Source organism: Lytechinus pictus, chromosome 2 (assembly GCF_037042905.1).
Source record: "Lytechinus pictus isolate F3 Inbred chromosome 2, Lp3.0, whole genome shotgun sequence".
Classification (NCBI taxonomy): Eukaryota; Metazoa; Echinodermata; class Echinoidea; order Temnopleuroida; family Toxopneustidae; genus Lytechinus; species Lytechinus pictus.
The window spans coordinates 6,617,785-6,635,071 of NC_087246.1; the positions used below are offsets into that span (position 1 = coordinate 6,617,785).

The 17,287-nt window shown below is 39.1% G+C and overlaps 1 protein-coding gene across 1 annotated transcript; it reads right to left on the reverse strand.

Moving 5' to 3' along the window:
• Window positions 1-4,877: 4,877 nt before the first annotated feature.
• On the reverse strand, window positions 4,878-16,471 carry LOC129254926 (alpha-amylase A-like). Its single transcript, XM_054893469.2, has 6 exons — window positions 15,966-16,471; window positions 14,777-15,087; window positions 10,780-10,936; window positions 9,763-10,001; window positions 9,119-9,410; window positions 4,878-8,421 (listed from the first exon to the last, which is right to left on the reverse strand). Exons 2-6 carry the CDS (start codon window positions 14,991-14,993, stop codon window positions 7,590-7,592), a joined length of 1,737 nt encoding a protein of 578 aa, XP_054749444.2. The 5' UTR covers window positions 14,994-15,087; window positions 15,966-16,471; the 3' UTR covers window positions 4,878-7,589.
• Window positions 16,472-17,287: the final 816 nt, after the last annotated feature.

Genomic DNA, 17,287 nt, shown 5'->3' on the forward strand with positions numbered 1-17,287 from the left:
AGTTTTCAGTGTGTTTACGATCTTATGTTGGCATGGTTGGGTGTCACCAACATATTGATGTTCAGTTTTCAGTGTGTTTACGATCTTATGTTGGCATGGTTGGGTGTCACCAACATATTGATGTTCAGTTTTCAGTGTGTTTACGATCTTATGTTGGCATGGTTGGGTGTCACCAACATATTGATGTTCTGTTTTCAGTGTGTTTACGATCCTATGTTGACACGGTTGGGTGTCACCAACATATTGATGTTCTGTTTTCAGTGTGTTTACGATCTTATGTTGGCATGGTTGGGTGTCACCAACATATTGATGTTCAGTTTTCAGTGTGTTTACGATCTTATGTTGGCATGGTTGGGTGTCACCAACATATTGATGTTCTGTTTTCAGTGTGTTTACGATCCTATGTTGACACGGTTGGGTGTCACCAACATATTGATGTTCTGTTTTCAGTGTGTTTACGATCTTATGTTGGCATGGTTGGGTGTCACCAACATATTGATGTTCTGTTTTCAGTGTGTTTACGATCTTATGTTGGCACGGTTGGGTGTCACCAACATATTGATGTTCTGTTTTCAGTGTGTTTACGATCTTATGTTGGCATGGTTGGGTGTCACCAACATATTGATGTTCTGTTTTCAGTGTGTTTACGATCTTATGTTGGCATGGTTGGGTGTCATCAACATATTGCTGTTCAGTTTTCAGTGTGTTTACGATCTTATGTTGGCATGGTTGGGTGTCACCAACATATTGATGTTCTGTTTTCAGTGTGTTTACGATCTTATGTTGGCATGGTTGGGTGTCACCAACATATTGATGTTCAGTTTTCAGTGTGTTTACGATCTTATGTTGGCATGGTTGGGTGTCACCAACATATTGATGTTCAGTTTTCAGTGTGTTTACGATCTTATGTTGACATGGTTTGGTGTCACCAACATATTGATGTTCTGTTTTCAGTGTGTTTACGATCTTATGTTGGCATGGTTGGGTGTCATCAACATATTGATGTTCAGTTTTCAGTGTGTTTACGATCTTATGTTGGCATGGTTGGGTGTCATCAACATATTGATGTTCTGTTTTCAGTGTGTTTACGATCTTATGTTGGCATGGTTGGGTGTCACCAACATATTGATGTTCTGTTTTCAGTATGTTTACGATCTTATGTTGGCATGGTTGGGTGCCATCAACATATTGATGTTCTGTTTTCAGTATGTTTACGATCTTATGTTGGCATGGTTGGGTGTCACCAACATATTGATGTTCAGTTTTCAGTGTGTTTACGATCTTATGTTGACATGGTTGGGTGTCACCAACATATTGATGTTCTGTTTTCAGTGTGTTTACGATCTTATGTTGGCATGGTTGGGTGTCACCAACATATTGATGTTCTGTTTTCAGTGTGTTTACGATCTTATGTTGGCATGGTTGGGTGTCACCAACATATTGATGTTCAGTTTTCAGTGTGTTTACGATCTTATGTTGGCATGGTTGGGTGTCACCAACATATTGATGTTCAGTTTTCAGTGTGTTTACGATCTTATGTTGGCATGGTTGGGTGTCATCAACATATTGATGTTCTGTTTTCAGTGTGTTTACGATCTTATGTTGGCATGGTTGGGTGTCACCAACATATTGATGTTCTGTTTTCAGTGTGTTTACGATCCTATGTTGGCACGGTTGGGTGTCACCAACATATTGATGTTCTGTTTTCAGTGTGTTTACGATCTTATGTTGGCATGGTTGGGTGTCACCAACATATTGATGTTCTGTTTTCAGTGTGTTTACGATCTTATGTTGGCACGGTTGGGTGTCACCAACATATTGATGTTCTGTTTTCAGTGTGTTTACGATCTTATGTTGGCATGGTTGGGTGTCACCAACATATTGATGTTCTGTTTTCAGTGTGTTTACGATCTTATGTTGGCATGGTTGGGTGTCATCAACATATTGCTGTTCAGTTTTCAGTATGTTGACGATCTAATGTTGACATGGTTTGGTGTCATCAACATATTGCTGTTCAGTTTTCAGTGTGTTGACGATCTAATTCAACATATTGTTGTTCTTATTTTAATGTGTTGACGATCTAATGTTGCCACCAATACGTGTTTATTGCCGTTCTGTTTTAGTATGTTGATGATCTAATGTTGGCATGGCTTGGTGTCATCAATATATTGCCGTTCTGTTTTCATTATGTTGACGATCTAATGTTCACATAACTTTATAAATCTCATGGATTTTAATAATAATAATAATATGGGGTATTTATATTGCGCACATATCCACCTTGTTAGGTGCTCAAGGCGCTCCTATATTACCCGGCTAAGCTAGGCGTTCATAGCGCGCACAGCTTTTTAAGGGATTATTTCCTACCGGTACCCATTTACCTCACCTGGGTTGAGTGCAGCACACTGTGGATCAGTTTCTTGCTGAAGGAAATTACGCCATGGCTGGGATTCGAACCCACGACTCTCTGTTTCAAAGTCCGAAGACTAATCCACTGGGCCACAACGCTCCACTTTATTATCTGACTCATTAAGAGCAAGAAAAATAGTGTACTTGACACAGTGCACTTTTATGAAAAGTACATGGAAAGCATTCATAATGCAAATCTTGATAATTTGTTTATACTAATGTCATTACGTTCGTGTAACTTAGAAACTGGGCGCAGCCATTTCTGACTAAAATTTAATTTGAGATTTTCACAAACAGGAAGTAATCTGGAGTAGATTTTTGTTTCTTGTTTTTTGCAATATTTGGATTGATTTTTTTTCTTTTTTTCATGCCTCCCCAACCTCCCCATCGTGTCTACTATCACCCCCCCCCCCCCTCTCTCTCTCTCTCTCTCTCTCTAGATTTTATCCACATGCATTCAATCACTTTCGGATCACCATCGTTGTGCATGTAAATCCAATTTAAATTTAATTTGTCCCTTGAAGAATTAGCGCACTAGCTGCCATAATCCTTGTTATTATTCACGATTTATGCCGCAAGCATGATGTATTGCAGTGATTTGAGGCGTTTTTGGTTGTCATATCAACCGCTTAAATCTGCATCTTTTCAAGCTTCGCCCCCTCTATACCCTGTTGTAATTTCATTTATTCGAATGAGGAGCTGTCGTAAACTAAATGTTCTGGAAAGTGCGATTTGGATATCCTGTCGCACAGATATAACCATGGTTATATTATTATTATGTTTCTTCCGTACTTGCTTAGTTTTGTATGTTTGTTTTTTCGTTATTTGTTTGTGTTTGTTTGTTTTTTGTTAGGGGAACAAAATACCCATTTATATAAACGAACTTCATCATTGATTCAGAAATAAATAAAACTACATTTAATTTGAAGCAATTTAGTGTAACGAGCCTAAAGCCTAACGCCGGATCAGATATGGGATGATCCGGGGAGAGATCTGTGTAGAAGCCATGGGTATTTTAGGAGGTCCATATAATTCAAAATCGTCTGGCGTCATCCGTGAACTGTCGTGTTTGCATATCAATCTGGGTTGGTCTACGTAGCTGGCCTGTCGGTCCGTAGAGCTGCCGTGTTGGTCCTAGTCAAGATTGGATGTTGATGTATGGAAATTCTCTTTCCCAAAGAGAGAATGGGAGATGTGGGGCTAAGCACTGTTTTAGGGATTGAGAGTCAAGAGGTCCTCTATGTTATATTTGGGAAAGAGGTATTCCATACATCAACGTGTCATATCTGGACTATGTTGGTCCATGATGACATCCTGATGGTCAGTGTAGACTCCGTGTTCTGCCGGCATGGCCCGTGTAGATCCATGTGTAGATGCAGTGTGTAGAGCCATCAACGCTTTTCGACGCTCGATCCGGGGCAAAATTATCCCGAACCAACCTGGATCATGCCGGCATGATCCGGGGATCGCCTTGTAGATCATGATATGTAACCGGGTCTATAAATTTCGTACATGAAATCAAATAGTCCATACTTTGTGAAATGTACTAGTCTGTAATACGTTTCTGCCTCGTAATGAGTCAATTATACTTAATGACAAAATGGTTATATGTATCTTATCTAAATCTCTCATGTGACCAGTCATTTATTTTTGCGAAGAAAATTTTACCAATGACCGGTAACGATAACCTGTTCTATTGACCGGTCAGGAATTAGGGATGATCATGGTTTGTCAAATAACAATGACCCACTTCACTCTCCTAAAAAAAATGAACATATGATACACAGGATTTTGTTCAAACATATGTTTTTACAAATCTGATAGCGCATTGTCTAAGCATATCAAATAATCTATATCTTGTGAATTCTACAATGCCGTTACTATTCTGCCTCGTAATGAGTGAATATCTTCATTTGAGTCATTATTAATGGTGATATATATGAAAAATGGGAATTAATAGACTGAGAAGTAGCTTTTACCCACTTTTCTGCTAATGACCATTGGCGTGGGAATGTAATTAGATTAGTAAGGACAGTTGCTTTCTTGACTACTCCATATAAATTTCAAGAAGACGTTTCCATGGTTACACATGATCCATCATGTTCACGTTTCTAGTAATGAATTCATTAAATACTGTAAAGTTGATTCTGTCGTGCAATAATATTCTTCTTGTTTCCCAGCTATTGATTTATTGATTTTATCAGCGTCTACTATTTGCATTTTAAAAAGGGATCGTTTATTATTCACTATTCTTTGTTTTGCAGGATTCTCTCCACCCCCCCCTCTCTCTCTCTCTCTCTCTCTCTCTCTCTCTCCCCCAACCCCTCCCCCCCCCCCCTCCTCCCCCTCTCTCTCCCCCTCTCTCTCTCTCACACTTCCCTCTCTATATCTATCTATCTATATATATATAAATATCTCTATAACCATTTATCTTTGCAAAAACAAACTAAATCTGACAAAAATCAGTTACTGAGAAAACGGTGCGTTCTTCGGGTATGTATGTAATTTTGTTTGTTTGTTTGCATGTATATATTTTTCTTTTAATTTACACTGTTTGTTTGTTACTTTATATTACAGTCACGTTTAAATCAGATCAAGTTTCTGTTTCATAATGGATACAATTGTGTTACTTTGCCATGCCGGCAACTACCATGGTAACAGGGCTCAGAACCCAGTTTTAATGGCAGTTACCATAATCATTAACTTGTATTATTGATGGCCACTAGTATACCTACAGAAGAGTGGTAGACTACCTTAAGACGAGTGTTGAAGACATTAAAAAGAAAAGAAGAGAGTCTAGTTGTCTATACTCCAGCTGAAGGTGCTTAGTGCATTCAAGGAATCAATCCTGACGGGTACCCATTCACCTCACCTGGGTTGAGTGCAGCACTATATGGGTGAATTTCTTGCAGAAGGAAAACACGCCATGGCTGGGATTCGAACCCACGTCTCTCAAATTGAATGACGAGATTCGTAAACACTAGACCACAACACCCCCATGATACAGTTTTCCAGTTACATCGGTGATTGGTACCCATTTAAACGGCAATCATGAAAATCAATTCTCAATTTGGTGTAAATGTCCACTGAAACCGGTTCAAGGAAAACAAGAGAAAGAAAATCAGAGACTTAAATCTAAAATATGCCGATTGTAATTCAAGAGAGGTCGCTATCCCTACTCGCGCAAATGTAAACATTGATGTACGTGCATATCAATACACTGATTGCGTTTGGGGCTTACTTCTATTTTTCACGCCATACCACGTAAAATAAGCAAAAGAAACCAATATTTATTTTGTTCAAGCATCTGTCTTATTTTCCCCTTCATTTTGCAAACATTCATTTTGAAATAGAATTTACAAATGAAAACATGCCTATATTCTCGAGGTGGTAATTTGTACATTACTAGTACACAGTTATTGAAGGCGGATTTAAGGTATGAATTATCACATAATAATCCTTTCCACGGACTATTGTAAAATTTCGTCACAAGCATCAACAAGGTAAACCCAGTCACATCACTTTGATTGTACATTGACGCTATTATATTGGATCAGAGTTAACTAACGAAGGTGGAGGTAGATCCAGATCTGTATAGAAATATCTAGATCCAATGGATTGATACTGAATTAACAACAAACTGTATATTTTATCATTTTGGAAGAATGCACTGACCCCTTGCTAGGAAAATATATACCGACTATTCATTTGTATACAATACATCACACACTATTAAAATTTTAACAAAACATCTCAATAAATTATTTTCCCTTGGGAACGAGAGGTAGTCGGAAAGGTTCTCGACTAAGAAAAAATAATGCCTCCATGTTTATTTATACTGATAACCGTGATATCAGGATGCGAATATTTAAGGTAACCAATATAATTCATTATTTTTATGCTATTTTTACAATATTGTGTTTGTCAGGGTGAACTTCCCCTTTCAGCTACACAATCTGTTCTGCCTTTCATGATGGCGATGATAGATTATTTTCTTCAGAACGCAAATTATCATTTTTTTTCTTGTTGGCCCATCGGAAGGCAGTTCAAACTTTAGATCTCATATCTTTGGTTACAAAGTATTGAAATACCTCGTTATGCCAAGCTAGGTCCATATCATACTAGGATGGTGTAGCATAAAGAGATACGATTGATATCTACGATTAATTTTAACTCCTTGTACATGATTTGACATAGACTTACAGTTAGGCTTAATTGTATTGATTGTATCTTTTATGTAACAGGGCCCAGGAGTAAAACAGGTACATTTGTTTCTTGCATGGGCGAAAATCCCAGGGGGGGCAGGGGGAACTCGTCCCCCTACCAAAAATAGTAGGGGGACACAATATCAAATAACTATTTTTTGGTCTTTTATGATGGAGAAAAATACAACATTCGCAATGGAAATAATACATATATTTTGGACTAAATGACATTACATTTTGGGTGAAAACCTTTTTTGCTTGTCAATTTTTTTTTGGGCTAAGATGACCTTACATTTTGGGTGATAACCTTTTTCTTTTTTTTTTACTTGTCAAATTTTCCAGCCCCTGGTTCCCCCTACCTTTGGGGAAAGATTTCCGCCCATGGTTTCTTGGTACTTGCAGAATGTCATTACAACTGTATATATAAACACATAGAAAATCTAGTTTTGTATCACACACTTTGTAGTAAAAAGATAAAAATTATTATAATATACACGTAAATCGATATATTTGAAGGTCATGTCCATGTTTTCCTATTAATGCTATCTGTAAATGTGCTCGTCTCCAAGATTGTTCTGAATAATTAAATCAATTGACCATCGTTTGAAAGACGTTCGACCAATTTGGTCGCACGATGTCACAGACAGATATTTCCTTCGTTTGACCATCAACAAAAAAGCAAGAACAGCATGAAAATTGACATGATGATGAAAAGTATACAGATGCTTATCCCTAGATTTCGTAGCGTCTCCGAGTCTATCACAAGAAGGTACAAACGCCATGGAGCAATCACTGCTCGGTACGCTGAAACTATATCAAGTCTACATCGTCTAACATTCAGTCGATATTGACAGAGTCGTGTGTTTGATCTTAACAGCATGTACATAGGACGTCCCTGTAACACTCTCCGACGGGATCAGCGCTTAAGCAGCTCTGTTTGTGTTTTGTGAATAAATATATAAACTTAATAAAATATTATGCATTGCACTTGCCACTTCCACTACCTGCCTTCGCGCCGACGTGAATTGCTACCATTGGATCTTCACCTGCATATATATCAAAACTAGCCATCCCCGCAGCATCTACAGCAACAATAAACCCAGTACAACCCGATGCAGTTGGATCGCCACTTATTACATCACAATAGATTCCTGGAGGAAGACCAGTGTAGAGCGTTCTAGAAAGTGCATGTGGTTCATTGTTGAGAACAAAGAACGCTTTTCCTCCACGAGAAAATGCAATCTGATTGTGCCCATTGTCCCACCAGTTCTGTACCGGGTATCCCTTAGCTGCGTTCCTGAAACATGCCATGTTGCGGATTTGTCTCCATCTGTGTTCGCATACCCAGCCCCCATTGCATGTGGTATCCGAGTTGATTGTGGGTCCCTGTGTATTTCCGTATTCATCCGCTGGTGGTCCTTGATCTGTATCGATGAAGTCATAGCTACTCATCACACGCGTCACGCCATAGTCCCACGCCAGCATAAACGCGGTAGCTTTCTTATATTCATACGGCATCTTGTGGGTCAAGACGTTGCCTCCACCACCGTGATTTCGCTGGTTGTCGTGGTTATCGATGAACACTAGCGCTTTGTCACGTGGCATCAATCCCCATTGTTCACCGAACCCTGAAAACCAGACAGCATCTTTTGAAGCAGTCCCAATCCCGAAGACTTCGTCACCATACTTGAACTCAGTTACAGACCCAATGTCGAAATACTCTGATGCTTTGACGGCCTCGTGGCTGGTTCGGTCTATGACCTCTTGGTAAATGTATGGTTTGGTATTCCAGATCGTCCTCCTTATCCTGGAAATAAGAATTAGAAGAAAATGAGTGAATGACTCAGCTGATCAAATGAAAATGTTGTTTCTCTTGTAATAAAAAGCATGACTGCGTTATTCTGAATCTCAATGATTTACGTAGGATTTTAAGGAGAATTCAAAGACGGTTACTATTCACAATGATATAGGACACCTAATTGGTATTTTGTTGAAAATAAAAGATTCAAAGAGAACGAGAAATGACAAATTGTTGTTTCTGTCGTTCACTCGAGTCTAGTAGGCTTATATGGAATTGACCTGTACTCTATCCCGGTCGTTTCTTTTTAATAGGGGCGTCGTAGTATAGTGGTTATGGCTCTAGTCTTTAAAGCTAAGGAACGTGGGTTCGATTCCTAGTCATGGCGTGTTTTCCTTCAGCAAGAAACTTACCCACAATGTGCTGGCACTCGCCCAATTGAGGTGAATGGGTACTTGGTAGGAAGAAATTCCTTGAATGTTTGAACACCATAGGTAGCCGAGCTACAGCCTGGGTAATAATAATAGCAGGGCCCGCTGGGAAAACAGTTTTCGGAACTGAAGTGAATACCCTGGGTATACCGTTATTATCATGGTCATCATTATTTTAATGTATTTTTATGATTATGCTCCTATATGGAAAAAAATGAATATTTGTATATTGATTCTAAATAGCTTATTCATTTAAATTGAATCGTTTTTCTTACCTGCTGACGATATCCTCAAGATCGTGAGGCCACATGTGTTTTGCTGCATCTATCCTAAACCCAGCCACACCCATCTCTAGCATGCCATTTAAATACTCAACGATGATATCACGCGTATGGTAGTCATTGTCAGGTCCAAAGTAGAGGTCATTCAGGCCCTCTAGGTCGCAATTACGGACGTTCTCAGCATGGTAGTAGTCCGAGACCCAGCCGTGATCTACGGGACATCGGCCAAGAGGTACATTGAAATCAGCTGTGCTGAAGGGGACATTCGGGAAGTTGTAGCGGTCACCTGTCAATGGATGCAATATGCGAAGATAGTCATAATGTAGATATACTGAAGATAGAGCTAGAACTAACAAAGTTCCTAATCGATGAAAGAATCTATCCCAAAACGAAATGAGGTTTGCCCAGGAGGGGCGGCATTAATCGCAATCATGGAAATTTGATTTTGATCTGTTTGTCCTCTACAATATATAATGGAGAGATTCTTTTTTTTAATTCGTGAAGTCATTCAAGTGACATGGATCTCACTGTAATTGAAATAAACGTCATGCATCGTGCAATGGGTTTGATTGACTAAAGCTTATCTTTCATTCCCGAAAGATACTTTACATTGGGTTTGCCGACGAGTTCCAACGTACCTTCCGTGTGTTTTGCCATATGATTGATAACGGCATCGACGTAGATCCGCACACCAACCGCGTTGCACCTCTCCACCATATCACGAAATTGATGTTCGGTACCACTGCGGCTGTTCAACCTGTAGCCCATCGGCTGGTACCGCTGCCACCATGGACTATTGAATACATTGGTATCAATGTATTTGTGTTCATTTGGCGGTGATACCTGCACCCCGGCATAGCCATACGGCCCAAGGAACCTGTCAGGAAATATCGTTCCATGAAAAAACATGAAGAAACAAGAATAACAGTCGACCACCTTAATAAAGACTTCCCATTTGAGTTCTAACAGAAGAGGTAAGTGGTGACTGCTTCACCCTTTGGGTCCTCTTGCCCTCTATAATTATATCCTGGTACTGCTCCCTAATTACCTACAGGCTGAAATTTTGCTTCTTGAATCATTTCATTATGCAAAATATGTTGCATCGTCAGTGTTACAAACGGTGACGGTAAGTGTCCAGGGTAGTTACTCATCTTTACCAACGTGATTACAGACGATTGTTTACCTTCCCGCTGTAGCAGGCCCATATCATGGCCCAATCGGAAGTAAGGAAATAATTGAAGAATATATTACTGGTACTTGGCATTTTGAATTTACTATTCTACTCCATCTACGGTAGATGAACATAACACAAATTACAAGTTCCTTATAAACTGATGAATCAAAATGGCCAAAATGGCCTTACATTTTTAGATAAACAATTGATCTGTTAGTTAATGGCACATTGTGAGCACAGGAAAAACGATAACTCGCTCTCAATGCAGTATTTAAAATGTTATTATGTGACCATTGAAAACATAGTATTGTAAAATACAGCTGCCAGGTTATTTTGTTCCAGAGCTTTTCGTTAGGAAGTTACACAATTCTGATTTAAGGGAGGGGTGTAGTTTCTGTGTCTGAATAGGAAACGTGCGGAAATAACGTTTTCGTGTTCGTAGAGATGGAGAAAAACTTATAAATGTCTTATAGCCGTTTACCTTTCACATTCGTCTGCTATATCGACCCAGGTCCATTCAAAGAGATGAACGATGACGGTCCTATCTTTCTCAAAGTTCTGTTCGTCTGTCAACTCATTGCCTCCCTTCAGCATATCGAGTATTGTATTTAGAGCCCGGATACTGTGATTATGGACAACTGCGAGGAATATAAAAAAAGATGCTATGAGTCAGTTGACAGCGTTTGCCAATATTTTCCATCCAGGAACCGTTTCAATAAAGTTGTCAGCACTAGCAAGTTGTCTTTCTCCGACAGTTATCATCTTAACAGTGAGAGACCAGTGCCTCTCAGCCAATCAAAACCAAGGATTTCACTGAATGCTCGGGGGGCCACTTACATTGACGAGTGGATACCATGCGCGACCAAAAAACACGTAAAAGGGATGTCTTTATCAAGATAGGGCACGTTACGTACGTAACGTAATAAGGGTGTAAAAAACACTAAAATAATGAAAAAAGGGTATCTATTTCGCTAGGAAAACTACGTGTTTAGGGTCAAATTTGCGAGGGTATAAAAAATCAAGACTAAAATGTTTTATAAGGGATGTAATTTTTGCCCCAGTCAACACTACGTGTTTAGAGTACGATTTGCGCGAGTTGGGCTATACTAAATCCAAAGATGTAGGTAAAGATAAAACCGACGACCGACGTCCGTGACATAGCATTGAAATATCGCTGTACTTGTTTAGGGGTTCAATTCAGGGAATATACTTGCCAATAGTATCGTTTTTGTTTCCAATATTTGTTAAGGGTAGGGTTTCACACGCCAATACTTGTTAACGTGTGCATTTTCAGAATATGGAAAATACGTGCTTCGGGTGCTTTTTGAGATCTCATGGTCGCGCATGGTATCCACTCGTGAATGGAAGTGCCCCCCCCCCCCCCCCGGGACTGAATGTCAGCGCTGACAACTTTCATGAAACACCCCCTGATTACCATTGATATGTGAAAGGGTGGTAATACACATTCGTTGAAAGTGGACTTGAACCAGCGTCGCGACGCGTGGAGGCAGCTCCACTTAAATGTATCGCCTCTTTTTTTTTCTTTTTTTTTATTGCCGGACAGACGCCGCCTCGGACTTAGTCTACATTTGGATGTGCTTTGAAAGCATGCACAGTGACGCCGGTTTCAGACCTGTAATTGGTATATGTGTCACCCCAAGCGGACTCACGCCAACTTGACCACTGAAATAGTAGAAATAGCGAATAAGCTAACAAACAATGTAAATGTTGACATAAAAAGTTAGGAGCATCGTGTCATGTGAAGAGGTCATGTGAAGGCAGGGCCGTAGCCAGAGGCATTTTGTTGGGGGGGTGTACCAGCTAAATTTGCCAACTAAATTTGGCGTGACAGCGCCAACGTGAGCACAGGGGGAGCCTGATGGGGGATGTGCCCCCCTACAATAATCACATGCTAAATATTTTGAATTTTTAGAATTGAATTAGTGGCATTTGGTGAATACTTTAAGGTAAATTATACAGAGATATACAAAGATATTTGCACTGTAAAAATATACATTTTGGATCAAAATATAAAGGCTAGTGTGCAGTAGTTGCTAACTTGCAGTATAATGATATACCCTATGCATTAATAATATAAAAATCACATATTTGTTAATTTTTATCTGTGCAAGATGTCTCAACTAAAATTTCAAGAGTGCTACTGCTAAAAGTGGCGTATCGTGGGTCACAGCATGGGGGGGGGAGGGCACCAGCAAAAATTTTGAGTCATTAATTGCCAGGTATACTGACCCAGTAGAGACATTTTAAGGACTGTGCCATTAAACGGATATGTATCTTAGTGATCAAATAATGCGAGCGCGAAGCGCGAGCATAAAATGTTTGATATTCAGTCCTAAAAAGGGACATTATAAGCAAAGTTTTGTAATCATGATACGTACCTGTCTCACAAAACAAACAATGCGAGCGCAAAGCGCGAGCTGAAATTTTGTGTATAACTTGACCCTAAAAAGGGACATTTTAAGGACTATCTTTTGGAATTCATGAAGTGCGTACATATCTCATCATAGTCATCTAATGCGATCGCCAAGCTAGCGCTTGCTGATTTTGTAAGAATTACACCTAAGCACATGAAGCACTTTTTGTGGTCATTGTAATCATGAACATGATACGTATTTCACTAATGAAATATTGCGCGAGCTGACAATTTTTTAAATTCAGACCTGAAGAGGGGCATTCTATGGCTTGTTTGTAGGAATTTACTATTTCACTAATCAAGTGATGCGAGCGCGAAGCGCGAGCTGAAAATTTGTTATAATTAGATCAGAAAAAGGGACATTTTAAGGACTGTCTTTAGGAATTCGTGCACTGCAAAAACGCCGGTGTCGATTTAACACCAGCCCGGTATCTATATCGGTCCACACCGATGCGAACGTAAGGACAGACTGGAAATGTTTTATATTAAGGCCTTAAAAGGGGGGCAATCACTTTAAGTATATAGTCATGAAAAAAGCATATGTCACTACATAAAACAATAATAACTTGAAGTGCGAGGAGATAATTTGGTGCATAATCTTTATGGACTTAATAAATACAACATGACTATATATCTCATTAGTCAGACAATGCGAGCACCAGGAATGATGAACACATAGGATCTATATAGGTCCTAAGCAAATTATATTTTATTAAGTTATGGAAAAAACATTTCTTATGTCATATGATATATAACATAATATAACATACAATAATATAAAATAATATAACATACAATAATTTCTTCTTCCCCATTAAGTTTCTCTTTTTTTCTCCTGTTCCCCCGTTTTTTTTTTTTTGGGGGGGGGGGCAGCCGATAGGGGGGGCACGTGCCCCCCATGAAACGGGCCAGTACTTGTACATCACTTTGCTGACTGGTAGAGCGTATAGTGTTCTGCCACTTTAATAGGCCAACTTTATAATTTGCCAACTATACTTTGGCTTTGATTATTCAACTTAAACCTTGGAAATTCATCCCACCCCATATTTATTTACCTAGTCTTGCCTCTAATTTTACAAAACTAATGCGTTTGTTAAATCGTCAATAATTGTGGTATAATTTGCAAACTCACAAGCTTGTTTATATTGGGGGAGGACCGGGGGCTTACTTTGTGTGTTATTATAGCTCCATCTGTTTTGTCCTTTGTATTTTGCTGACTAGTAGGGCTCTAAGCCTGGCTACATGGACTTGGATTTGCCAACTGGTTGTCTTTACTCTATAAGTCGTAACCTTCTTCGAAGTTAGTACCCCTATTTTTCTTTCCTTTTTCTTTCTTTCTTTCTTTCTCTCCTTCTTTCTTTTTTCTTTTCCTTTCTTTTTCTCCCCTATCCTCCATTTTGCCAACTGGTACATGATTTTGCCGACTGCCATGAATGTTGGGGGGGTGTCACACCCCCCCCCCCCATACCCCCCCCCCCCCCCCCCCCCTCTAGCTACGGCCCTGGGCGTCTTATGTTAATAGGTCCATGTGTGTATCAAGGATAATGAGCGCGAGGCGGCCTCAATCCACTTTCGGCGTATGTGTATCACAACCCAAATTACAGGCGTGAAAGCGACTTCAAAGCCGGCGTCGGAGGCGGCCTCAATCCCGTTGCACGTGTATTAGGGGCCTAAGATGGTGACCTCCCCCCCCCCCCCCCTGCCTCACCACCTCCATTTTCCCAGATGCCGAACATCAGAACTAGGGGGGAATCCTACGCGAGAGCAAAAATATCATAGGATTTTATCATTTTATGCATTGTAACAAGAGATTTCAAACTCAAATTCCTTATACATAATGAGTGTGTAGTTTGACGTCTGCAGATAAATAAGAGATGTCTTAAATGGTCTGAAATGCAAAAATCTTCTTCATCTTCTCTTATCACCAATCCCATTCATTTTCCAAAATCATAATTAATATTAAATATGTGTTGATTCAATTGCTAGATTATAATGTGCAATGTTGTTAACTTGTAATCTAACTATTACAAATTTATGACCTTACCATGGTACATATCGGATGCTATTCTAGGCAAAGCGTCAAATATATTCCCCGTTGTGGGCATTGCTGTTGCTGCTCCTTTCTCTTTATCCTCTGAGATTGACGTTTCGTGCAAATCACCTGAATAGATGGCCGCAGCGAAAAGTAAGATCAAGATCATGTGATTATATCCGATTCTGGATAAGAATCCCTCGCCATCTTTGCCTCGACATCCACCCATTTTTGTGTTATGTTGGCTCCTTTTGTTCGACGATCAAAATTGCTGATGAATCCGGAGGATGTCCTTGACAGGTTGACTCTAGCTTTCGATGATTCTTTTGAGAGAATTAGTTTTAAAAGTGATGCCACAGTTAGATCGTTTCCCGTCATGTCGTTTAATGTTTTGGTCGAAATCCTAAACGAGGTATTTATCTAACGAATAACTTTAATTTCATGTTTGCGGAAAGGTTCGAAATATTTTTCTCATCAATCGTATTCAGTATTATTGCCATGGGTACTAAACTTGATATTCTGTACTGGAAAGGTCATTTAACCGATGCAAAGAAGGTTCCAACTGCTATTATGATTGCAACTAAAATAATGTGGATGCTCTATCTGATATCATCTTATGATTACATAGGAAGTGAACCTGGTTGATCAAAAAACAAGAAAAAAATGCATATAGCATTTCCATTTATTTGAATGCAGGATAAAATAGCACTGCTGATTAAATGCCTTGCTCACGGGCATATGTGCCGTGGCCTGGGATCGAACCCTAGACTGTCAAATGTCTATAGTCAGGCGCCTTAGGCCACTCGGCCACGGCACCTCGGCGTTGGTTTTTATTATGAATCGATACGTAGGTATGTACAATTTGCGTCAAGGTGAAACAATAAATTTTGATGTAAAATATTTACATTAAATTTATTTTTATTAAAATAATGCAGAGCTTGAAGCTTTTGTTTTTCAAAGTAACTTGTAATTTCAGATTGGGCTGGGTATGATTGAATGTCGCATAAACTGTTGACGAGCTCGGTCTCTCGTAAGTATTGGCATACGAAGAGACTTAGGAAAATATCAGTTTGAAAGGGTAACAACGGAATCGAAAGGAATTAATAAGATTGGCTTATGCAATGGTTATCAACTGAAATCACACAACGGGGGAAAAAATGGAAGTTCAGAGCAATCGAATTTATACTTCTTATATACTAACCTTCAATGACACGATGCACACCTATCCCAGTCTCGACAAAGTTCGGAAGAATCACCAAGTTCTTTTATCATCCAACGAAAGAGGCAGATAATAGTCATCTCGTCAAAACTAAACTCATCAAATGCCATCTATCATCCATGAAATATTCTTATATCCGAATTTCGAGTTCACGTTCTGTCTTGCAACTCTTGCACCATAGGAGAAATAATCTGAATTAGCCCAGCAAACTTCGACCAATCATAGACGAGCTGATTACACGTGGTGGTTTTATCCTTCACTTGTTGACAAAAAAAATAATGTTTCATTCTCGTGCTGAGAGTCGCAAATACTGTGCTATTTTTATCTCGAGTTGAATTGTGTATGGTTCTGTGCCTCAAATCACAACACTTAAAAGAAAATCTAAGTAAAACATTTGAAACACGAAATGTTGAAGGTAGGAAATGATATGTCATACGGCTCTCGTTCAATTTCTGTTACTGTCTACCAATTCAAAACTCACAAAGTTCATATTTCAAATGGATTTTTTTTCTTCAAGAAAGAACAATTATTAATTGCTCACTTTATCGCATTTATTTCAACAATTAGGTAATAGCTTGTGTCAATGTCAATAACGTTGTGGTTGTGGGTTTATTTTTCTTATCTTCTTCATATTCGTCCCTTTGCTCAAAGAAAGGGGTGTCAATGTTAAGCCCTTGTATGCAAATAGAGTTCGCAACGACCGAAAACTGAGCCTGTATCAAGTCAATATCATCTCAGAGATAACAATGACCAATTTTGATTGAGAGTTGATGATAAGATTTTGTTTGATGTTGGCATACACTCGACTATATTTAGAATTCGCATAAATTTGATATAGTGCAGGTAAAGTAACTTCAACAGATGTCACATTGTAGCTAATGTCAAATTCAGTGAAGGCAACAAAGGATTTTGAAAATCAGTATGATACTAATTTGGAGATCCATCTTGCAAAAGATTTATTACGGTTTAATCAGTGAATTAATAAAAAAAATAAAAGGATTCTTTCTTTTTTCTTAAAACAAGATGCATTGGAGCCAAGAATTCAACGGGACGGGAGATGTGAGAAAGCAAAGTAACTAATCGGGAGAAGTGCAGAAGGTGTAGCCACCTTCAAAGGTAGGGAAAATTTGTCCATAAGAATTAAAATTTCTGCACTCTAAAATCAAAGCTAGGGTAAAGAGACTACACTAAAAAAAACTCGAAGGAGGTATAAAATAAAATGCAAGGTATCATAGACGGATCCAGGGGCGCAGGCCACCCTATTGCCGCAGCAAAAAAAAAGGGGGGAAGGGGAAAAAAAGGGA

What these genes read in the sequence shown, in the direction of transcription:
- LOC129254926 (XM_054893469.2), bottom strand. Translation starts at nt 14,993, where the DNA reads ATGGGTGGATGTCGAGGCAAAGATGGCGAGGGATTCTTATCCAGAATC. An exon ending in AGCATCCGATATGTACCATG is followed by an intron (nt 10,937 to 14,776) that starts GTAAGGTCATAA and finishes TATTCCTCGCAG; the next exon opens with TTGTCCATAATCACAGTATC. An exon ending in TATGGCAAAACACACGGAAG is followed by an intron (nt 9,411 to 9,762) that starts GTACGTTGGAAC and finishes ATCCATTGACAG; the next exon opens with GTGACCGCTACAACTTCCCG.